We start from the raw sequence: 25334 nt of genomic DNA, 5'->3' as shown, positions 1-25334 counted from the left end.
TGGGGTCCTTATCTGAGGAAGGATGTTCTTGCTATGGAATTAAACAGGGTAGATTCAGAAAGAATGTTCTCGATAGTGGGGCAGTCCAGAACTTGAGGATAAGTGGTAAATCTTTTAGGACTGAGGTGAGGAGAAATTTCTTCACCCAGAGTGCTGAATCTGTGGAATTCACTACCACAAAAAGTAGTTGAGACCAAAACATTATGGTTGGGATTCTCCCCTACCCGGCGGGGCGGGGGGTCCCGGCGGGATGGAGTGGCGTGAACCACTCCGGCGTCGGGCCGCCCCAAAGGTGCGGAGAATCCGCACCTTTAGGGGCCAAGTCCTCACCTTTAGGGGCTAGGCCCGCGCCGGTGTGGTTGCCGTCCCGCCGGCTGGCGTGGAAGGCCTTGGCCATGCCAGCCGGGGCTAAAGGGACTCCGCCGACAGGTGGAAATCCGCGCATGCGCGGGAGAGTCAGCGGCAGCTGACGCCATCCCCGCGCATGCGCAGGGGGGGTCACCTCCGTGTCGGCCATCGGGGAGACCTACACTGCCGATGCATAGTAAAAGAGTGCCCCCTATGGCACGGGCCCGCCTGCGGATCGGTGGGCCCCGATCGCAGGCCAGGCTACCGTGGGGGCACCCCCTGGGGCCAGATCGCCCCGCCTTCCCCCCAGGACCCCTGAGCCCGCTCGCGCTGCCTGGTCCCACCGGTAAGGGAGGTGGTTTAATTCACGCCAGCGGGACCGGTATTACAGCAGCGGGACTTTGGCCCATCGCAGGCCAGAGAATCGCCAGGGGCGGCCCGCCGACCGGACGATTCCCGCCCTCGCCGAATCTCTGGTGCCGGAGAATTAGGCGGCCAGCGGGGGCGGCATTCACGCCGCCCCTCAGCGATTCTCCTGATCATAATGAATGGCGGAGCAGGCTCGAAGGGCCGAACGGCCTCCTCCTGCTTCTATTTTCTATGTATGGTTCCTGTATAGCTGACGAACAGGAATAAAAAAAGACAAGGGGATCCAAGATTGAGTATGAAAAATAATTGCAACCAATGTAGGAAAAAAATAACAGGTCTTTATAAACACATTTGGAAAAAGATAGGGCACTCAAAATGAGCATGGCAAGATTATTCTGGTAGTTACTTCATGAATAATGAATACCAAGGTGAGATTTCACCGGCCCCTGGTGGCACGGCATGCTGGGGGGCCACGTTGGGATAACTCCACCTGGCCATTTTATCATGGGCAGGAACAGCAGGTGCTCGGCCATCTGTTAATTGCAGACAAATGACCTATTCAGGCAATTAAATGCCAAATTAAGGGCCATTATTATGGGCCACGGGGATTTCGATGGCAGCAGAATGGCCTACTGCTCCATAGGAAGGGCGCCAGCGCCATGGAAACAACCTCCCAGTGGTTCCCTACATGGTCATTGAATATGATGGCTCTGTGGCCAAAGGAGGCAACTTAGGGCTGCAAAGGCAGCCTCCTGCAACCCGAAAACCACTGCTGGAGGGGTCACCGAGGCCTGCCTGGCCCTGACAGAGAGAAAATTGTTCTACACCCACTGGAAGTGCCTGGATGCTGGAGGGAAAGGTGGGAAGGGGATGAGTGTTTGGAGGGATAGATGGGCAAGTGTTTGGAGTGAGGGATTGGGTGGGTGAGGGAGGGAGGAGAGTGTGTTTGGAGGGAGAGGTTGGAGGGAGGGAGCTAGGGAGAGATTCTGGAGGGAGAGAGTAGAGTTTGGAGAGAGGGAGGGGGTGAAGGGAGGGAGGGGAAGAGTGTGGAGACTGGAGGTAGAGAGGGGAGAGTGTATATTGGAACAAATGAGAGTTGTGAGCGTAGAGACAGGAGGGAGCAACTGGAGGGAACAAAGTGGAGAGTGTGAAGACCGAGGGACTGAGGGGAGAGTGTAGATTGGAACACATGAGGGGGAGAGTGTGGAGACTAGAGGGAGGGAGGGGAGAGATTGTTTAGACTGGAAGGTGCAAGGGGCAGAGTGTAGAGGCTGGGGAAAGAGTTTTGACCTGGAGCCTTGAGGATCCAGTGGTGAAAAGTAGTGACCTGGGACTAAAATGAATTAAGAACTGATGGGGTGAGGTGGTGCTCTCAAACATGTACTGTAAAACAGAACAACTTATTTTCTCAAATGAAAAACTGAATAAATCAGATAATATTTAAGTAAGTAATTTCCTTGTATATTTCAATGCAGGTTGCTGAGCGTATTTGATAGCTTTAAGTTTACTGCGGTGGCTTTGAGCGGTGGGTGCTGGGATAGCTTTGCACGCTCCGGGACAACTTTGAGCATGTTATCAAACTTGATATCAAATTATTTTTAAATAAGAGCTGTTGATGTCAAATTGTAATTGAGAGCATTGAGTACACATGAAAGTAAAAATTATGTCAGAATGTTCTGATAGGGAGAATGATCCGCTGCTGGTAAAACTCTGCTCATTGTTTCAGTATTTATAGTAGTTATACTCTGCAAGATTTCACATGGATTATTTTATACCTGCAAAAGCTGCATTGATATTTCATAAATATCTCTGTCTGTGTCAGAAGCTTTAAAAAGCACCAGGTTCAGTAGTGTCACTATATCATGTGGATAGTTCCTGGGAAGAAAATTGAAAATATTTCACAACTCACTATAAGTATGCTTGTTGATGTTTAAACACAGCTTCAACATCACCAATTCAATAAATAAAATAATCAATATTCATTTTCTTTCGATGTTGAATAAATCTCAGGAATGCCGAATATAACACAAAATGCTGAAAATACTCAGTAGTACTGTTCTAACTACGGGTCACTGACACAAAATATTAACTTTATTTCTAGTTCCACAGGTGTTTGAAGACCTGAGTAATTCTAACATTTTTTGTTTTAAGTTCAGATTTCCTAAATCCACAGTATAACTGTGAATAACCTTGAATAAGTCTCTATAAGTTTTATGAACATGCTGCAACCACAGACCAATACACCTTCTTGCAGTATTTGGTTCCCAATACCACAATACTGCCATATCGCATCAATCAATTATTTTAAGTTTGCTGAGATATTAGCAATTATTTTGACTTTTGGTAATAGTTTAAAATGCACAAAATAGGCTTGGGCAGCTATTAGCTAACTCCTGATTTTTTTTTCTATTGAAGATAGTCAAACTGAAATTCGGGAGAGGTTTCCACTGGTTCAGTGAAGTTTCTGACATAATTTTTTGCAGCCAGGAGAAGCAAGGTGCCCAGAAGCACTCTGCTCTGCATTTGCATCTCCACCTCCCAGTAGCTATTTGTGGGCTGATGTGGTCTTCACGGTACCAAATATTGAATTGGTCCACATCTGGCAAGGTGCAGCACAACATCTGTTTGGTGCCTGCTGCTGAGATTTAAATGAGATCTAAACTCAAAGTAGTATGAGCCTCCTTGCCCATTCGAAAGCAGGCGACTCGGACATTTCCCCCAGTTGGCTGCCGAAATGTGAAAATGTATTTTCAGTACCTGTCATCTAAAGCTAACTGGGACTTTGTGAAACAGAGAAATAATTATACAAAGAGCACTAAAGCTTTTTGAGAGTAAGATGACACAGGAGAAAATCAGAAATACTAGGTCTGGCTCCTTGTCTAACATTTGCTTAACAGTGCCTAGCAATCTAAAGTTGATTACCTGCTTCCACATACAGTAGCAATTGCTTTGAAACATCCTGATGCCAACTGGTGAGATCCTGTGTAGCAACGATCCACAGCCCAATTGAAAAGGTTTACTTGGTCTGGATTTAGTTCCAGCAGTAATATCACAACTTCACAGCCAAGCTGATGGACCTACAATATCAAAAAAATACTTTGAATCCCCTCAATGTGGCCTAAAAGACACATTATTATATATTATTACATTATTGCTCAAAATGGTTCCATTTTTTCATTTTCATATTCCTACATGCTATTTTGAATAGTCAGGTACTTCCATTAAAATTATGTACTTTAGTGCAGCATGGTGGCACAGTGGTTAGCACTGCTGCCTACAGCGCTGAGGACCCGGGATCGAATCCCGGCCCTGGGTCACGGTCTGTGTGGAGTTTGCACATTCAACGTGTTGGCGTGGGTTCCACCCCCACAACCCAAAGATGTGCAAGTTAGGTGGATTGGTCACACTAAATTGCCCCTTAATTGGAAAAAAAATAATTGGGTATTGTAAATTTAAAAAAATAAAAATAAAATGACGTACTTAGAGGAATTTGATATGCAGTGTTTATTTGGTAATATTGCAGTGTAATTTTCAGGCTTATGTTCATATGTACTTATAAATAAATAATGCTTAATTAGTCAGCCTTATTTGTGCAGATCTTCCAACATTACCTTTCAAGAAAACATAGTTTTACTCAGGTTCTGCATGTGAACAGCTGTCTATTTACATCTTTTAACCTCATGTATAAATTTAAAAAGTTGTGTTAAAAAATGATTTTGCAAAACCATAACATTATTTCTTTTGCACTCATTATTAATAAAAAACTTCACAATTTCCTTACCCGCAGATCATGACATGCCAAAATATTATCCAACCATTTATAAAGGTATCCATCTGGAGAGAGTCCCACATTGTCAAACACTGGGCCACAGCATAATACAGCTGACATCGCCTTAGAAGTAAGAGGAAAAAACAGAAAAAATATTTTATAATTATAATCTTTATTAGTGTCACAGATAGACTTACATTAACACTGCAATGAAGTTTCTGTTAAAAGCCCCTAATCGCCACACTCCGGCGCCTGTTCGGGTACACTGAGGGAGAATTCAGAATGTCCAATTCACCTAACAAGCACGCCTTTCGGGACTTGTTGGAGGAAACCCACACAGACATGGGGAGAACGTGTAGACTCCACACAGGCAGTGACCCAAGCCAGAAATCGATCCCGAGGCCCTGGCGCTGTGAAGCAAGAGTGCTAACCACTGTGCTACCATGCTGCCCCAACAATTGACAAGTCATGCTCAGTTATAAGGTATTTTCCAGTAAAAGTTTAAGTTTTACATTAACATTTCAGTCTTAGAATATTTTCAGTTTCTGTTACATAAAACAAAAAAGAGTGGCTAAATAAACCCTGCATATCAAGTCCTTCAGAGGATGAGAAGGGAGATTCAATAATGGGAGATGAGGAAATGACTGAGGAACTGAACAGTTTTTTGGGGGTCGATCTTCACAGTGGAAGACACAAATAACATGTCAGAGACTAATGGAAATGAGGCTATGACAGGTGAGGATCTTGAGATGATTGTTATCACTAAGGAGGTAGTGATGGGTAAGCTAATGGGGCTAAAGGTAGACAAGTCTCCTGGCCCTGATGGAATGCATCCCAGTGCACTAAAAGAGATGGCTAGGGAAATTGCAAATGCACTAGTGATAATTTACCAAAATTCACTCGACTCTGGGGTGGTCCTGGTGGATTGGAAATTAGCAAACATGACACCACTGTTTAAAAAAGGAGGTAGGGAGAAAGCAGGTAATTATAGGCCAGTGAGCTTAACTTCGGTAGTAGGGAAGATGCTGGAATCTATCATCAAGGAAAAAATAGCGAGGCATCTGGATGGAAATTATCCCATTGGACAGATGCAGCATGGGTTCATAAAGCGCAGGTCATGCCTAACTAATTTAGTGGAATTTTTTGAGGACATTACCCAAGGTGCCACACAAAAGGTTGATGCATAAGATAAAGATGCATGGCGTTAAGGGTAAAGTGGTAGCATGTATAGAGGATTGGTTAATTAATAGAAAGCAAAGAGTGTGATTAATGGGTGTGTCTCTGGTTGCCAATCAGTAGCTAGTGGTGTCCCTCAGGGATCAGTATTGGGCCCACAATTATTCACAATTTACATAGATGATTTGGAGTTGGGGACCAAGTGTAATGTGTCCAAGTTTGCAGATGACACTAAGATGAGTGGTAATGCAAAAAGTGCATAGGATACTGGAAGTCTACCGAGGGATTTGGATCATTTAAGTGAATGGGCTAGGGTCTGGTTGGTGGAACACAATGTTGACAAATATGAGGTTATCCATTTTGGTAGGAATAACAGCAAAAGGGATTATTATCTAAATAAAATATTAAAACATGCTGCTGTGCAGAGGGACCTGGGTGTCCTAGTGCATGAGTCGCAAAATGTTGGTTTACATGTGCAACAGGTGATTAAGAAGGCGAATGGAGTTTTGTCCTTCATTGCTAGAGGGATAGAGTTTAAGACTAGGGAGGTTATACTGCAACTGTATAAGGTGTTAGTGAGGCCACACCTGGAGTATTGTGTTCAGTTTTGGTCTCCTTACCTGAGAAAGGATGTACTGGCACTGAAGGGTGTGCAGAGGAGATTCACTAGGTGAATCCCAGAGTTGAGGGGGTTGAATTACGAGGAGAGGTTGAGTAGACTGGGACTGTACTCGTTGGAATTTAGAAGAATGCGGGGGGATCTTATAGAAACATTAAAATTATGAAGGGAATAGATAAGATAGGTCCGGGCAGGTTGTTTCCACTGGTGGGTGAAAGCAGAACTAGGGGGCATAGCTTCAAAATAAGGGCAAGTAGATTTAGGACTGAGCTTAGTAGGAACGTCTTCACACAAAGGGTTGTGTATCTATGGAATTCCCTGCCCAGTGAAGCAGTTGAGGCTCCTTCATTAAATGTTTTCAAGATAAAGATAGTTTATTGAAGAATAAAGGAATAAAGGGTTATGGTGTTCAGGCGGGAAAGTGGAGTTGAGTCCACAAAAGATCAGCCATGATCTCATTGAATGGCAGAGCAGGCTCGAAGGGCCAGATGGCCTACTCCTGCTCCTAGTCCTTATGTTCTTATGTTGGAGTGAAGGAATAAAATTACAAAGGGATTAAATAGATTATATATCATGAAACAATTTGTTCTGGTGGGTGGAGGAGATCCAGAACAAGATGTCACCATCTGAAAATTAAAAGTTGACATTTAGGAGTGAAATCCGGAAGCTATTTCTTGCCGAAAGGGAGGTCGAAATCTTGAGCAAGTCATTCAGTTCAAGGGCAGTTATGGGTAGGCCTTGCCAATGGTACCTACACCCTGTGAAAGGATATATATATTTTTTTAAATGCTACATTTCTAGCACATTCTTTATACCAGAAAATCTCAAAAGGACGCTCCCAACATTACTGTTATTTTATTTTTACCCCTCATTTTGTGACTGTGCCTTCTATTTCTAGATCCCCCTACTAGGGGAAACATCCTCTCAGCATCTGGCCTGTCAAGCCCCCTCAGAATTTTATATGTTTCAATCAGGTCACCTCCCACTCATCTGAAAACCAATGAATCTAGGTCCAACTGGTTCAATCTTTGATCATATGCCAACCCTTTATTCCAGAAATCAACCTAATGAACTTTCTTTGATCAGTCTCTAATGTAACTTGTAACTGAGCAAGACTTGTCAATTGTTGGGGCAGCACATTAGCACAGTGGTTAGCGCTGTTGCTTCACAGCGCCAGGGATTCGGGATCGATTCCCAGCTTGGGTCAATCTGTGCACAGTCTGCACGTTCTCCCCGTGTCTGTGTGGGTTTCCTCCCACAAGTCCCAAAAGACGTACTTGTTAGGTAAATAAGGAGGCCCAAAATTATATGTAGTACTCTTATGTGTGGTCTCACCAATGCTTTGTACAGTTGAAACAAAACCTCCCTACTTTTATACTTCATTTCCCTTGCAATAAAGGCGAACATTCCATTTGCCTTCCTCGTGACTTGCTGTGCGTGCACGCTAATTTGTTGCTTTTTGTGCTTGAGGACACTCAGATCTTTCTGTATTGCAGCATTCTGTACTTTCCCTCTACTTAAGTGACATTTAATTTTCCTGTTCGTGCTTTCAAAGAGGACAATTTCAAGGGGTGGACTCCCCATTGCCCATTCGGGTATCAGAATTCCTGATCGGGTGGAGAATGGGGCATCGGCGGAAAAACTGGTTTTGTGTCGCTGCAATGATCTGATCCCCCGTCGGTGGCCTCAGCGCACTACCCGCCATGCATTTGCAGGAGGACGCAATTCGCCAACTTACATCAATTTCCATTTGATTAACGGGCTGGAAGCCGAGTCTCCCTCCCCTCGCCCCCTCAACCCCTGTTTTGCACCAAACCCCACAGCGGGCAATCATCCAGGTGGGATGTAATTTTGCCCAAGTGTGACACTGATGCGGTGGACCTGCAGTGGGCCAAGGAGGTCAGTGGATACTCAGGTGCCCCCTCCATCCGCACCACAGGAATGAGAGGTCATTCCCCGCACCACCCCCCACCCCCCCACACGAGTATGAACCCACTCTCCCACCCCACAGACCCCGTTTGTCAGATCTCTCCTTCAGACCCCTCATCAGAGATCCCTATCAGAACCCCATTATAGACCCTCGACAGACCGCACCCCAGAGACCCCATCAGTCACCCCTGCCAGAAAGCTGAAGAGCAGCCCAGGCAGTACAGTGAAATATCGCTTCATTTTCACTTTTGAATTGCAAATCTTGGATTGTTGACCTAAGTGCTTTCTAAACGAAGTGATTTCCCTTCCTCTTTGTCACAGCAGAAACACTTAGCTGCTTATGATGTGGTGAGGAGCTATCAATCAAAGCAAGTGTTTCTAAACATTGTGGTTAACATTAAAGCAGGGTACTTGAGAATCATTCAAACGTGAAGGGAATGACAGACCAAGAATCCACCAAGGACCTGTCTCTTAAGCAATTAAACTGTCAATCATTGGATAATGTACTGTATTGCTGTGTGAAAATGAATGCATGATTTGCATTTCAAAGGCTGTCAAGCGATTTGAAGCCCTTTGAAGTATAGTTGGCTTTGGAGGAAGCCTCTGACACTTGTAACAGCTGCTGCTTTAAACACTTTTGTCTGAGGCACCAGACATTGGCCAGATTCCCCGTTTGGGAGACTAAAGGGCACGACTTTCCAGAAACTGTGCTATCGAGCAGAAATTGTGGCGAGTTTCCCGGCACCCGGCCCAGCAAGGCCGTCAACACCATTCAACGTTAATTGGTCCACTTAACGAGGCCTCACGGGCTTCTCGCCCCAACTGCCGGCTCACCAGCTGATTCGCTGGGACTGAGCTCGCCAGCCCCCCGCTAACAAGGTCAAGCAGCACTTAAGCTGTACTTGCTCGGCCAATCCCAGCCAGCTCGCAACAATGGCATCGAGGAGACCAGCCTCAAGATTCGGGAATGCTGACCTGGGGAGGCTCCTGGACGCGGCGGATGCCAGGAGGGATGTGCTGTTCCCCCTAGGGTCCCAGAGAGTGAGCCATAAGGCAGCCTGGGATGAGGTGGCAGCAGCAGTCAGCTAGGGCAGTGTGACCATGATGACTGACCTCCAGTGTTGGAAGAAGGTCAACGACCTACATCAGGCAGCATGAGAGTAGACACCAACATCCCCCCACCTCACCCCCGCCCCAAAGGGAGCATCCCTCCAGGCGACCCCCAAAACTCCCTCCATCCTCCTTCGGACTCCCTCCAACTCCACCCCACCCCAAACCTTCCTTCACACCACCCCCAACAATTGTGAACCATGCGTGTGGCTAACGGTGCCCTCTCGGTGTCTCGTCAGGAAAAGCTCTCCCATAGTCGGCGGGAGAGGGCCCAGACTGGCGGTGGGGTGCCGGACTTGAGAATTCTTACCTCCTTTGAGGAGCGGGCCCTGGAGGTGACCGGCGTGTCCAAGGAAAGGCATGTCACCAACACGGAGGATGGCGGAAGCCGCAGAGGTGAGGGACTACCAGGCCCCACCCGGAGGACCTGTCAAACGCGAGTACTGATTGCCTCACTGACTGACCCATCCATTCCACTGACCACATATAAACTTTATCAATGTCACAAGGAGGCTTACATTAACACTGCAATGAAGTTATTCTGAAAATCCCCTAGTCGCCACACTCCAGTGCCTATTCGGGTAATAATAATAATAATAATCACTTATTGTCACAAGTAGGCTTCAATTAAGTTACTGTGAAAAGCCCCGAGTCGCCACTAGGCGGCACTCTCTCCTGACTAGAGGAGAACACTTCGGAGGATGCAACTGTTATAGACGCGGCACAGCTGTCATCCCCAGTCTCCACCAGCACAGATACACACACCTCAGTCGGAAATGTTAGTGGACAGGCTTCTGGGGCACAATCTGGTGGGCACTACACCGCTTATGATCCACATCTGGTGGGGGCAGGGAACCTCGCGCACCGATGCTCCGCCCGGTGGGGGGATAGCAGCCGCGCTACGTAAAACCCCCAGCGTTCCCAACAGAAACGGCCGGAGAATTGCCGGGTCCGAGGCCACGCAGGTGCACAGCGGCGACCTGCAACGGTCGCGCCGTACAACATGGCGTCGGCCGCATGCGGACCTGGCCTGCCAGATAGTGCCCCACTGTAACCCCCCTCGTCACCACCGGTGGGAGCAGTGGGAGGGCTGCTGGATCCCATAACCCAGCTGGGTCCCAGCTTGATGCTGAGCCTTTGGAAAAGGGTTACCCAGAGCTGATGGAAACTATAGGAAGCGGCCGGACATTCAGAAGTAGATGTCAGCATCGCTCCAATGCTTCAATAGCAGCTTGGAGGAGTCCCACAGGCGCAGGAGATGGGCCGGCAATGTGTGGCGCTGAGGCCAACACTGCTAGGGTGGTGACCACAGTGGAGAGCCTGGTGCACAACGTCAGCAACATTAGTGAAGGTGTCCAAGGCGTCGCGCAGCCGGTGATGGCCATGGCTGAGGGTCTCGGCACTATGCCTGCCTCACTGGGGGATGTCACGCAGTACCAGGCCGACCTTTGAGGTTCTGCGGGACATGTCCCATGCTCAGATGAGCATGCCGATGCGCTGCGGAGTTTGTCCCAGGTGGGCATTGCCGAAACATTGCAGAGCATGTCCCAGTCACTCAGGAGCATCGCCAAGGGCGACGACTCGATGGTGCAGACCGCAGAGAGCTGCCCGAGCTGGCAGAGCCAGATGATGCAGGGGCAGCTGGGGCTTGAACCAGTTACCCCTCCGACCAAAGGTGAACCCCAGGGCCCTATGGGCAACAACTTGGAGGGGGCGCTGAGTACCAACCCGGACCTGCCCCATGAGGCAGCGACGGTGGCCACCAGCTCTCGCAAGTTCCACCCCTATGATGAGGCCGTGTCTCAGGGTCAGCACATGGCACAGGTGGCACAGCTGTGCATGTGACGATGACTAGTGAGCTGGGGCGCTCTGCCCACAGAGGACGGCCGCCATGGGATTCGAAGGCCACGGGACGTGGTAAGCAGCTGGCTGCCTCAACCTCAGATGTGCATCCTGAGGAGACACCTAGACGTAGTGGTAGAGCTAGAAGGGCAAAGCACATCGAGGATCAGAGGGCATCGGGGGAACAGGGTAGGTAGGGGGGTGAGGTGGTTGAGGGGGTGGCAGGGGGGGTGGCGGGCTGCACCTCGGGAGAGTGGGGACCTATACTGAACAATAAACACCCTTGTGCACAACCAGTAGCATGCCTCTGTCACTTTCTTCTGCAATGCATCACCACGTGCAGGTGATGATGAGTGGGTACTCAGCAGACAGCAGGGGTCAGATTGTGGCATAGATTGAGGCGCACCAACACCCAGCTCTCTGCGGGTTATAATCACCCCTCTGCCCTCGACAGTGACCCACGGATAGTGCCGACACAGACCCAGCACCCTGGACTGATGTGACACATACTCTGGGAGGGTGGGAAATGGGGGTAGTGGGTGGGTAAGGTTATGGACAGACCCTAAGTGAATCGGGCAGGTATGTGGGCCTCTCTGGCCCTCCTGGCCTGCCGGACCCTCATTGCTGCCGCCTGTCCTGCAGCCTCCGGCTGTGCCTCAGGTTCCTCCATCGTCCTCCAGCCTTTGCTTGTTCAGGGCCTCCTCATCAACCTCGTCCCTCTTCTCCTCCTCCTTGGAGATGACCACATGTTCCTCGTCACCAACCTCCAGCTCGTCGCCCCGCTGCTGTGCAAGGTCCTGGAGGTCACAGCTGACCACAACAAAGTGGGCGACCCTCCGGGCAGTGTACAGGAGTGCACCACCGGAGCAGTTGAGGCATCAGAACCTCATCTTGAGGAGTCTGATGCACCACTCAATGACAGCCCAGGTGGCTGCATGGGCCTCGGTGTATCGGGTCTCTACTCCAGTCTCCAGCCTCAGCACTGGCGTCATGAGCTAGGTCCTCGATGGATATCCCTCACCCCCAAGAGCTAACCGGCTATCCTGGGGTGCTCCTCGAAGAGGTCAGGGATGACCGACTGCCCCAGGATGTAGCTGTTGTGTACGCTCCCAGGGAAGCGTGCATTATCTTAATCGCAGACGAATTGTATGTTGAGGGACTGGAACCTATTTTGGTTAACATAAGGCACCCCCGGATGGCCCGGTGAATGCAGGGCAACATGCGTGGCATCTGTGACTCCCTGGACCTGAGGCATCCCGGTGATGGTGGAGAAACCTGCTGCCCGGACATCCTGTTGGGCTTGGTCCATGTCAAAGTGGATGTAGTCTTCCGCCCGGGCATACAGGGCATTTGTGACCTGCTGGATGCACCTGTGGGCTGTGGCCTGTGAGGTATCCACAGGTCCCCACTCGAGGCCTGGAATGATTCTGTGGCATAAAGGTTCAGGGCTGCAGTGACTTCACAGCCACGGGAAACGGGTGTACTCCTCCTCCTCGTGGTGCCAAGTTTGCGAGGACAAGGCACAGGTGCCGCACTGTCTCCTTGTTGAGATGGAGCCTCCTCCAGCGCACGCTGTCCAACATCTGTTCAAACGACCAGCGATGCCTGTACACCCTGGACCGTCGCAGGACTCCCCCTCTGGGTCCCTCTCTGGCCTGATGGGCAGCTAGGTCCTCAGGGTGTGGGGCGGGTTCCGGCACATGGGCCGCTGCCTCGAGTATCTGCAGACGCTGATGCAGCCTTCGTCGGCGCCTGATCTCATTGATTAGCACTAGCACCACTAGGGCAACCTCTGCGTACAACATCCCTGCCATAGTGTTCAATATCTGTAAAACATAGAACATAGAAAATACAGCACAGAACAGGCCCTTCGGCCCACGATGTTGTGCCGAACCTTTGTCCTAGATTAATAATAGATTATCATTGAATTTACAGTGCAGAAGGAGGCCATTCGGCCCTTTGAGTCTGCACCGGCTCTTGGAAAGAGCACCCTACCCAAACTCAACACCTCCACCCAACACCAAGGGCAATTTGGACATTAAGGGCAATTTATCATTGGCCAGTTCACCTAACCCGCACATCTTTGGACTGGGAGAGTGTGTTCGACTGACAAACAGCGGTGGCTCCCACGCCAGACTCCATTCCCCCACTGATGAACCTCCCCCTCGCACCTACCTGGAACGCCCTGCCCACGCACACCCGGCTGCAGCGGGCCCCCGTCACTGGGCCCCAGACCCAGTATCCCGGATACCTGTTCACAACATCAACCAGACCAGACGCTGGCCCCCTCCCCATGGCACTCACCCACCCTCTGGCCGTGGATATGTCCCCCGGAGCTATGTTCCATCCGCTGCGGGTTCGGATGTTGGCTGCTGCATGTGTAGTGTTGCCTCCCGCAGTGTTCTGACACACTCTCCAGGCATCGTGATCTGATTGGGATGCTGGGAAATGACTCCCGCGTACTGCATGGCCCGCCCACCCAGGGGAGTACACTTGGGCTGTGTGAAGTGCTCACTTTTTTTTGATACATTTAGTGTACCCAAGGGGGTGCTTTTGCGAACACTGTTGGGGAGGTTTTAAACTAATGTGGCAGGGGGATGGGAACCAGATTAGGAAGTTAGAGGTCAGTAAAGAGGCAGCAACTAAAGCCAGTAAGGTACTAGATAATAAACTAAGGGGAAGAGCAGACAGGGAAGAGATGACGAACGCAGAGGGACAGGTGGTCTGAGCTGCATTTGTTTCAATGCGAGAAGTGTAGCAGATAAGGCAGATGAATTTAGGGATTGGATTAGTACCTGGGAATATGATGTTATTGGTATTACTGAGACTTGGTTGAGGGAAGGGCAAGACTGGCAACTAAATATCCCAGGGTATAGATGCTTCAGGAGGGATAGAGAGGGGGGGGGGGGGGGGGGGGGGAGGGGTGGAGGAGTTGGATTACTGGTCAGAGATGATATCACAGCTGTGATTAAGGAGGGCACAATGGAGGATTTGAGCACTGAGGCAATATGGGTAGAGCTAAGAAATAGGAAGGGTGCAGTAACATTGTTGGGACTTTACTACAGGCCTCCCAAAAGCGAGCGTGAAGTAGAGGTATAAATATGTAGACAGATTATAGAAAAATGTAGGAGCAATAGGGTGGTTGTGATGGGAGATTGTAACTTCCCCAACATTGAATGGGACTCATGTAGTGTTGGAGGCGTAGATGGAGCAGAATTTGTAAGGAGCATCCAGGAGAGTTTTTTTAGAGCAGTATGTAAATAGTCCAACACGGGAAGGGACCTGGTATTGGGGAATACTGGACCTGGTATTGGGGAATGATCCCGGCCAGGTGGTTGAAGTTTCAGTCGGTGATTACTTTGGGAATAGTGATCACAATTCCGTAAGTTTTAGAAAACTCATGGACAAAGACGAGAGTGGTCCTAAAGGAAGAGTGTTAAATTGGGGAAAGGCCAAGTATAACTAAATTCGGCAGGAGCTAGGGAATGTGGATTGGGAGCAGCTGTTTAAGGGTAAATCCACATTTGAAATGTGGGAGTCTTTTAAGGAAAGATTGATTAGAGTGCAGGACAGACGTGTCCCTGTGAAAATGAGGGATAGAAATGGCAAGATTACGGAACCATGGATGATGGGTGGAATTGTGAGACTAGCTCAGATGAAAAAGGAAGCACACATAAGATCTAGGCGACTTAAAACTGATGAAGCTTTGGAGGAATATCGGGAAAGTAGAACAAATCTCAAACGCGCAATAAAGAGGGCTAAAAGGGGTCATGAAATATCTTTGGCTAACAGGGTTAAGGAAAATCTCAAAGCCTGTTATTCGTATATAAGGAGCAAGAGGGTAACTAGAGAAAGGATTGGCCCACTCAAAGACAAAAGAGGGAATTTATGCATGGAGTCAGAGGAAATGGGTGAGATTCTTAATGAGTACTTTGCATCGGTATTCACCAAGGAGAGGGACATGACGGATGTTGAGGCTAGGGAATGATGTTTAAATACTCTAGGTCAAGTCGGCATCAGGAAGGGGAAGTTTTGGGTATTCTAAAAGGCATTAAGGTGGACAAGTCCCCAGGTCCAGATGGAATCTATCCCAGGTTACTGAGGGAAGCGAGGGATGAAATAGCTGGGGCCTTAACAGATATCTTTGCAGCATCCTTGAGCACGGGTGAGGTCCCGGAGGACTGGAGAATTGCTAATGCTGTCCCTTTGTTTAAGAATAGTAGCAGGGATAATCCAGGGAATTATAGACCTGTGAGCTTGACGTCAGTGGTAGGCAAACTGTTGGAGAAGATACTGAGGGATAGGATCTATTCACATTTGGAAGAAAATAGACTTATCAGTGATAGGCAGCATGGTTTTATGCAGGGAAGGTCATGTCTTACAAACCTAATAGAATTCTTTGAGGAAGTGACAAAGTTAATTGATGAGGGAGGGGCTGTAGATGTCATATACATGGACTTCAGTAAGGCGTTTGATAAAGTTTCCCATGGCAGGTTGATGGAAAAAGTGAAGTTGTATGGGGTTCAGGGTGTACTAGTTGGATGGATAAAGAACTGGCTGGGCAACAGAGTAGTGGTGGAAGGGAGTGTCTCAAAATGAAGAACGGTGCCTAGTGGTGTTCCACAGGGATCCGTGCTCAGACCACTGTTGTTTGTGATATACATAAATGATCTGGACGAAGGTATAGGTGGTCTGATTAGCAAGTTTGCAGATGATACTAAGATTGGTGGAGTGGCAGATAGCGAGGAGGACTGTCAGAGAATACAGCAAAATATAGATAGATTGGAGAGTTGGGCAGAGAAATGGCAGATGGAGTTCAATCCAGGCAAATGCGAGGTGATGCATTTTGGAAGATCTAATTCAAGAGCGGACTATACGGTCAATGGAAGAGTCCTGTGGAAAATTGATGTACAGAGAGATCTGGGAGTTCAGGTCCATTGTACCCTGAAGGTGGCAACGCAGGTCGATAAGAGTGGTCAAGAAGGCATACAGCATGCTTGCCTTCATCGGACGGGGTATCGAGCACAAGAGTCTGCAGGTCATGTTACAGTTGTATAGGACTTTGGTTAGGCCACATTTGGAATACTGCGTGCAGTTCTGGTCGCCACATTACCAGAAGGATGTGGATGCTTTAGAGAGGGTGCAGAGGAGGTTCACCAGGATGTTGCCTGGTATGGAGGGCGCTAGCTATGAAGAAAGGTTGAGTACATTAGGATTGTTTTCGTTGGAAAGACAGAGGTTGAGGGGGGACCTGGTAGAGGTCTACAAAATTATGAGAGGTATGGACAGGGTGGGTAGCAACAAGCTTATTCCAAGAGTGGGGGTGTTAATTACAAGGGGTCACGATTTCAAGGTGAGAGGGGGAAAGTTTAAGGGAGATGTGCTTGGAAAGTTTTTTACGCAGAGGGTGGTGGGTGCCTGGAACGTTTTACCAGCAGAGGTGGCAGAGGCGGGCACGATAGCATCATTTAAGATGCATCTAGACAGATATATGAACGGGTGGGGAACAGAGGGCAGTAGATCCTTGGAAAATAGAAGACAGGTTTAGATAAAGGATCTGGATCGCAGGCTGGGAGGGCCGAAGGGCCTGTTCCTGTGCTGTAATTTTCTTTTCTTTGTTCTTTGTTCCAATTCATTTTTTTCCAATTAAGGGGCAATTTAGTGTGTTCAATCCATCTAGCTTGCTCATCTTTGGGTTGTGGGGTGAAACCCACGCAAACACGGGGAGAATGTGCAAACTCCACACGGACAGTGACCCAGAGCCGGGATCGAACCTGGGACCTCAGCGCGTGAAGTGCTCACTTAACCACGATTTCCATTTCCCTATTAGCAATAGCCTTCAGCCGTGCAGCCAGAGGCCGCAACAGTCGGTGGGGGTTATGGGTGGCCAGTGGGGTAGGGACAGGGGTGCCCCCGGAACGGGTACACACTATCCAGGGGTCGGCATGGTGGTGCAGCGAGCGCTTGCTCATGGACAAGAGTCTACAGCACAAAACTACTGCATATTAGTTTACACAATTACCAGTAAACTGTGAGGGTCACAAATCGCTGGCATGTAAAAACTATAATAACAGATTATCAGATAAGAGATTATCAGTAAGATTATCAGCCCCTTGATCCATCATTCTTCACGTTCACTCTCCTGCCCTTTCCCTGTAATTCTTGTTTCCCTTAAAAATCTATCTATCTCAGCATTAAATATACAGAAGGACTCTGCCCTACAGCTCTCTGTGCCAAGGAGTTCTAAAAATTCACAACCCTCTGAGAGAAAACATTCTTCCTTATCTCAGTCTTAAATTGGCACCCCTTTATTCTGAGACTATGCTCTCTGGTCCTAGACTCTCTCATGAGGGGAAACACCCTCTCAGCATTGGCCTTGTCAAGACCCTTAAAAATCCGATATGTTTCAATGAAATGAAAAATTGAAATGAAAATCGCTTATTGTCACAAGTAGGCTTCAAATGAAGTTACTGTGAAAAGCCCCTAGTCGCCACATTCTGGTGCCTGTTCGGGGAGGCTGGTCCGGGAATTGAACCCACGCTGCTAGGCTGCCTTGGTCTGCTTTAAAAGCCAGCGATTTAGCCCTGTGCTAAACCTGCCCCTCTCATGAGATCACCTCTCATTCTTATTCCAATGAATAGAGTCCCAACCTGTTTCACTTTTGCTCATAAGACAATCCCTCCACATTGGGGATCATCTTAATGAATATTCTCTGATAAGCCTCCAATTAAATATATTTTCTTAAATAAGGAGACTGAACCTACTCACAGTACTCCAGATGTGGTCTTGCCAGTACCTTGTACAGTTTCATCAAGACATCCCTACGAATATACTCCAACCCCCTTAAAATAAGGGTCAATATTCCATTAGCCTTCCTGATTATCTGCCGCACCTGTGTGCTAGCTTTCTGTGTTTCATGCACTAGTACCCCCAAATCTCTTTGTGTTGCAGCTTTCTGCAGTTTTCCTCCATTTAAATAATACTGTTCTTTTGTTCTCCTTTCCAAAATGAACTTTCCCACATTATCCTCCATTGAAACACAACTAGCACATAATAACTTGAGGGTGAAGCATTTCATAGCTTCATTACAGATATACTAACTGACATGATGGGCTTTGACCCACAGAAATCAGTTTGGTCAGAAAATTGTGCGGAATCTGCATTTTGCTATTTCTCCCTATACCTTGGAGCTTTAACTCCGTTAGTATTCAGTGACATTTTTCACTAGTTTTCATCTGTAGACCACCCTGACCCCAGCTGGGAGCCCTGATTTGTTATAAGATTTAAAATTGCAACTTTTGATCTTTGTATTGTGTTGCTCGCCAGCCCAACTTGTTAGTGGTATGTTTGGGTTGGAAACATATTTCAGCCATTTTAACACTGCACCACCTTTTGGGTTAAAATTCAGCCTTATGTCTCTACTCTTAGCCAACCCTTTGTGTAAACCCTCTGAATAATTACCAGAAATCTGAAAATGTATAATATTTGTACATAGTGGCATTATTAATCCCAATTTATGCTCACCAATTAAATGTAATATTAATTTAATATTTTAATATTAGTTTAAACATGTCCATACAGTGGAATTGTGATGACCAATGGAGAAAATTTTCCTATTACATCTCTATTACAGATGGATGCAGAAAATGAACCAACAGTATGCTACTATTGGAAAGCCATGTTAACTGCAACATATATATTAACTAATCTAATGCTCTAAAAGGCTATCTCTAATTTGACAACTGGTTTAGTTCCAGAACCTTGAGACACGTGTTTTTGATCAATTTTTAAATGTACAAAAATACACAATTAATAATGCATACATTTCAAAATGAAACCGCCTTCATGAGAATTGGGGAATTGGACTGGGGGAAACAATCTCAGCCATTGGCAGACATTATGGTAGTAATAGAAAACACAAGAAAATTAGAGAGCTACTTATGGTTGCGGCAATGGTATATTTACTTCTTTCCATTAGTGCCAGCAAAACTATCACTATGAGCTTATACTGGCAAAGGCAATGTCTGGATCTTCTGGTCAGCGGCAAAGGTGAGGCATACACTGCTGCCCACATGTGGGAGTGCATCATAACCTTTTTATGTTGGGGCAGCTGGGACTTCCTCCGGGAGGGAATGAGCAGAGCTTTGGAGGAGTGGGGGGAGAGAGGGGGGGAGGAGCAGAGCTTGGATGGGGGAAAAGAAGGACGTGACCATGGCTTGGGGGGGGAAAGAGGAGGGTTGAACAGAGCTTGGGAGGGAGAGATGGCGTGAGCTGAGGGTAAGCAGAGCTTGGTGGGTGGGAAGGGAGGACGTGAGCAGGAGTTGGGGAGGAGTGTGTGAGTAGAGCTTGGGAGGGAGTGGTCGGGTGAGCAAAGCTTGGGCAGGGAAAGGAAGAGGGTGAGCAGATCTTGGTGGAGGGAGGAGGAAGTAAGCAGATCTTGGTTGTTGGAGGGAGTGAGTAGAGCTTGGGGGTAAAAGCTGAGAAGAATCTGGGGCAATCATAGAAGCGGGACTGCAAGGCAGAGGCTGAGCAGAGTAGGCAATCAACCCAAATTTCCATGTGACAGGTCCCAACAGGATCATCAGAGTTTGCTCCGGCTAAGCCATTTCTGCAGAACTGCATATTCTGGGGCTGGATTCTCTGCACCCCAATGTCAAAATCGCGTCCGGTGCCGGAGCAGAGAATCCACTTTCGCGCATGAAATCCGGACCGGCGCCGGTTCCCCGATTCTCCGGCCCCCGAAAAGCAGCTTACCCGGGAAGTTTGCCGTGCCACGTACCCCTATGTCATGTGAGAGTACCTTTCAGAAATGGATGTTTAAGCAATGTACCTTTAAGAAATGGAGCTGATCATATTACTGAAGTGATGTCAGAGGGTGGGGGGAGCTGAGCTCACTTCTGCTTTTGGTTTCAGTTTGAGAGAGCAGCTGGGAGTGTCTGTGTGTTTTGCTGAGAGCTGCAGGAAGAAACAGAGCTGGTCTGTTGATGTCTGCAAATCCAAAGACTATAAATATATTGAATGTAACCTCATGTCTGTTGTTGAAGGTTTGAAGTCTTTTGGATGTTTAAAGGAACAGTTTGGAGGATTATTTAGTGTTGTAGTCTTTTGGGGTTATCTTTGAAGTAATGGGTGTTAAGATATTCAATGTTTGTTTTTAAAAGGTTAAATTGAGTTCAAAGAATAAACATTGTTTTGTTTTAAAAACCATTTGTCCATAATTGATGTGTCACACCTGGAGAGTACGCCGTGTGCTCCCCACACCACAATCTATTAAAAGTTGTGGGTCGGTTGAACTCCATGAAACACTTTGAGGTTCTGTAAACCCGGACCCATAACACCTACCTGCGGCCATTGCTTGAGGCCTGCCCCGCCATTCTCCGCCCCCGACCGGCCGAAGTCCCGACTGCGTGGACCACTCATTGTCCTGCCATTCGGGATACTCGCGTGGTGGGGACTGCAGACTCAGTCAGTGGTCACCATGGTCGGGGGCAGGCCAATCGGAGGGCGGAGTGGGGGGAGTGGGGGGCCTCATACGGCACCGGACTATTTTTGGGCGGGCAGTCCGGGTCGGGCGCGCGGCTGATCGGGGCACTATTTAGGAGGACCAGCTCCGTGGTCTGAGTTTGCCATGAAGCACGGCACGACCGCTGGATGTCGCTGCCGAACACATGCGCGGCCTCTGATCCGGAAGTGCGGGGGCCCGTATCTGCAGCTAAAGCTGCTAGATTCTCGACGGGACCATGCTAGCCCCCTGCAGGGCTATGAATATGTGGCCTTTTCACGTCAGTTCTTCTGGCGTGAAAGGCCACAGTTTTTACGATGGCATGGGGACATAGTCACTGAAACAGAGAATCCAGCCCCTGGTTTTTGGTGTAAGTTGTTTTTTAGTTGATATTGGGATTGGTAGATCCAGGTTAATACTTCTGTTAATGTCACTGAACAGAAAAAAATACCCAAATAGATTTTTTTTATATTACTTTAAATTGAACTTTGACATCTTGAAAAACTTTTTAAAAAACAAATTCAAATCAAAATCTAGTTAAAGTTAATGTGAAAATATAAAACAATTTGAGAAAACATCTTGCATTATCGAGAAATATAAGTTTGCAAAATGTTGGTTGAAGCACATAATGTTTTTTGAAAAGGCTCGCTGAATTATTAATAAGAAAGTATAACATGGAATCAATAATACTTAGCAAACATACCTTTAATGCACAATATTGGTATCTTGTAATTTGGTGGTTTCTGTCACTATAACGATCCAGAGGAGTAAACATGACACTAAATGGCCCTGCCCATTGGCTGAACAAGATAAAAAGATGATGACGCAAACTCTGTTGTGGGAATAGGAATCTGCGGTGATGTACTACATAGGGAAAAAAAAAGATTAATCTCTACTATTTGAAGGAAGCTAGATGACAAAATTGACTATAAAAAAGGCTATTTCTGTGCAATCAGTTACATGCTTCAGATGACAAATGAACTATTTCAAATGCAAAACCTCATGTTAAGTGTACATTGCTTTCATAATTAACCTGATATAATATTGCTTTGGTATTGGTTACTCCTGTCACAAATGATTTATAGCTATTCTGTTACTGTGCTTTGTACAGTACCAGGTAAGTAGATGAAATCAATTATTTTGTCAACAGTGCAAGAAAGATTTACTATGATGCTACTGGGACTTGATGGTTTGAGTTATAAGGAGAGGCTGGATAGACTGGGACTTTTTTTCCCGGCAGCGTAGAAGGCTTAGGGGTGATCTTATAGAAGTCTATAAAATAATGAGGGGCATAGATAAGTTAGATTGTCAACATCTTTTCCCAAAGGCAGGGGAGTCTAAAAATAGAGGGCATAGGTTTAGGTTGAGAGGGGAGAGATACAAAAGGGTCCAGAGGTGATTTTTTTCATACAGAGGGTGGCGAGTGTCTGGAGCAAGCTGCCAGACGCAGTAGTCGAGGCGGGTACAATTTTGTGTTTTAAAAAGCATTTAGACAGTTATATGGGAACGCGGTGTATACAGGGATGTGGGTCAACTGCAGGCAATTGGGACTAGCTTAGTGGAAAAACTGGGCGGCATGGACAGGTTGGGCCGAAGGGCCTGTTTACATGCTGTTAACCTCTATGACTCTATGATACAGCCAAAATATAAAAGCTTTTATTAAAACTTTCAGCTGGTCAAGATTGGGACATAGCCTATTGATGTAATCTAAAATCTATTTTGAAAATTAGTTATGGCCGAGATTCTCAGGCCTCCTCGCAGCCTGTTTCTCGGTGGTGGGAGGTAGCCCATCATTGGCCGGCGGGGAGTGGGATCTTCTGGTCCCGCCGATGTCAATGGGATTTCCCACTGAATCCACCACACGCCACTGGGAAACCTGTGGTGGGGGGGGTGCCGTCATCGGGACGGGAAGGTCCCACGGCGTGAACAGCCTGAAGGGCTTGCCCACAATCAGTATTTTCACACTCTTATAAGATTGAAACAAGAAGCTTAACCGTGATGAGAATTAAATAATATTCTTGGAATTGCCATTGCAAATTGAAAGTTTCCATTAGGTCATTTTGAACAGAACTGAGATTATGGCATTTATCTTTTTCCTGCACTATATTCATTTTTAGTCCACTTTTGTGTTCACCGAATATAATATCTTCTTTAGGCATTTTGTTTAGTTTCTAATTGTTTGTTAGGTAAAAATGTAAATTGTGCCATTAAAATCTTCCCTGTGGAGGATGTGGGCACTAATGTTGGTTAAACGTTGCTGAACCTGCTTCATTATTATTGGGCGGCGAATGTGGACAAGGTGCGGCCGTGGTGGTAAGGAGAAGGGGTAGAGTGGCTTAGGATGGAAGTGGAATCTTGTAAGGGGTCTAGTTTGAGGGCTGTGGTGATGGCAGCATTGCCAATGTCTCCGGGTAGGTATTCAGGGAGCCCAGTGGTGCAGTCCACGGTGAAGATATGGCTGAGGAGACATTTTAGGATGGAAGGGATGTCGGTGCTAACACCGTTGTGCGAGAATCATGGGTTTGAGCCTGGGGGGATGGATAGTGTATACAGGAGGTGGAGGGAAGTGGGGCTGGTCAAGGCGAGGAATTTGTATTTGGAGGAAGGGTTCACTAGTCTGGAGGAGCTAAGGGAGAGGGTAGAGCTGCCGAGGGGGAGTGAGTTCAGGTATCTGCAGGTTAGGAACTTTATGCAAAAGATCTGGAGGGGCTTCCCTAAGTTGCCAGGATACACCATGCTAGAGTGACTGCTGCTTCTGGATGTGGAAGGGGAGGGAAGAATTGGGGATAAATACAAGTGGCTGGGAGAGCAGGGAGGTGAGCGGGTGGTGAAGATCAAGGAGAAATGGGAAGCGAAGTTGGGAGGGGAGATCAATTGGGGAGTATGGAGCGAGGGACAGCGAAGGGTAAACGGGACCTCCTCTTGTGCAAGGATGAGCCTGATACAGTTTAAGGTGGTGCACAGGGTGCATATGACTCGGGTGAGAATGAGTGGGTTCTTTCAGGGGGTTGCAGATGAGTGTGAGAGGTGTGGGTGGAGGCCAGCGAATCACGCGCACATGTTTTGGGGTTGCGAAAAATTGGGAAGATTCTGGGCGGGAGTTATTCTTAGCCAGGTTAGTGGAGGAGGTGGACTCGGTCCCTTTGGCAGCGATATTTGGGATTTCAGACGGAGCTCATGGAAAGGAGGAAGGCCGATGTTGTGGCCTTCGCCTCTCTGATTGCACGGCGATGAATTTTGCTGGAGTGGCAGTCGGCATCGCCACCAGGGGTAGCAGCTTGGTTGGGTGACCTGTACGACTTCCTGCGGTTGGAGAAGATAAAGTATGAGTTAAGGGGCTCTTCAGGGGGGTTTGAGAAAAGGTAGGGGATGTTTGTGAAGTATATTTCCCGGGGTGTTTATTGGCTGTAACCTGTTTTGATACATGTTTGTGATAAAATACATTAAAAAAAAACTAATGTTGGTCAAAGAAAGGACCCGATGCAGAAATGGCAAGCAAGAGCAGATATAGAAAGCAGATGCATGTGCCATTTTGTTTTGAGAAAATGTCAATTTTAAAATGCTGTATTCAGTGGGATTGTATAAGATACTGATGGTTAAATCCAAATCCTGGGATTTTTAGTCAAAATTATTAAACTTTGAAGAAGGCAAAACAGAATGATAAAAATACAATGAAACAGCCTGCTGATGTGGTGATAAAACATGTTTAAGAGATGGATACAGCCAAATTGATATTCAATTATAAGGAATATTAGCTCACTCTGTAAGTAATTAGTGCTAAGTAAAATTAAAACATACTTCATTAACAATGGTATATGTCGAATGAGTTGCACTTCAGATATTCAAAATTAATTATAATTCAAATCTAGGAACATATATGAACAATCAAACTGCTGGCTGTGGTGATATGCATCACTGTAAATACACAAGGGGTTAATGTAAATACACTAAGACTAAGTAAACACTAGAGGGAGCACCAGAGACATACAGCTAATGAACACATAGAATAGGACACGACCAATGGGCAGTCAAAACACCCACAGGTGACACTACCACAAAGGGGCAACCCATATAAAAGGACAGGGCACACTTGTTCTTTCTCTTTCCATAGGCGACACTTCGAGAGAAGCACAGGGGCAGATCAGAAGCATCACACCCACCGCATGGATTAAAGGAGACTGTTTAGTTAGACTGAGTTACTGTAGCAAGATTAGCAGAATTGAATTCAAGTAGGAGAATTGTTAACTGTGCAATAAATGTGTTAAACCTACCTCCAAGTCTGAACCTTCCTTTGTCAGAGCATACATCAAGGAAGCAGCTTATGCTACATAAAGAAGCATAACACAACATGGTACCAGTAGTGCCCTGTTAAATCTATATAGTTCAACTCAAGATCCGTGACTACCAGCAACAGCACCCAAGCAAGATGTTCGAGATTCCGCTTCCTCACCAGCTCAGGTACCACGGCAATCTCAGTGCCAACTGGCGTGCATTCAAGCAAAGATTTGAGATTTACCTGGTAGCATCCGGCCTAGATGGCGTGGCCGATGCAGAGAAGATAAAGCTTCTACTCACCATTGTGGGTGGAAGTGCAACAGAACTCTTCAAATCCTTCAGGTACTCCAAACGGCAAGACAAGAGAGACTTCCAGACAGTTCTGGACAAGTTTG

The 25334-nt window shown here is 47.2% G+C and overlaps 1 protein-coding gene across 6 annotated transcripts in view; it reads right to left on the bottom strand.

The window, feature by feature from the left end:
- The window catches only part of LOC140391931 (protein furry homolog), a 790380-nt gene that overhangs the window by 314984 nt on the left and 450062 nt on the right, over positions 1-25334 (bottom strand). For all 6 annotated transcript variants that reach the window (XM_072476991.1, XM_072476992.1, XM_072476988.1 and 3 more), the window contains 4 exons: positions 21368-21528; positions 4499-4609; positions 3640-3794; positions 2493-2592 (listed from right to left, as the gene is read on the bottom strand). In XM_072476991.1, the coding sequence (XP_072333092.1) occupies positions 2493-2592; positions 3640-3794; positions 4499-4609; positions 21368-21528 (527 nt within the window). The remainder of the gene's footprint in view (positions 1-2492; positions 2593-3639; positions 3795-4498; positions 4610-21367; positions 21529-25334) is intronic.

This window comes from Scyliorhinus torazame, chromosome 15, assembly GCF_047496885.1.
Source record: "Scyliorhinus torazame isolate Kashiwa2021f chromosome 15, sScyTor2.1, whole genome shotgun sequence".
Taxonomy (NCBI): Eukaryota; Metazoa; Chordata; class Chondrichthyes; order Carcharhiniformes; family Scyliorhinidae; genus Scyliorhinus; species Scyliorhinus torazame.
The sequence above is the reverse complement of the archived record's forward strand: the minus strand, read 5'-3'. Positions and strand labels throughout refer to the sequence as shown.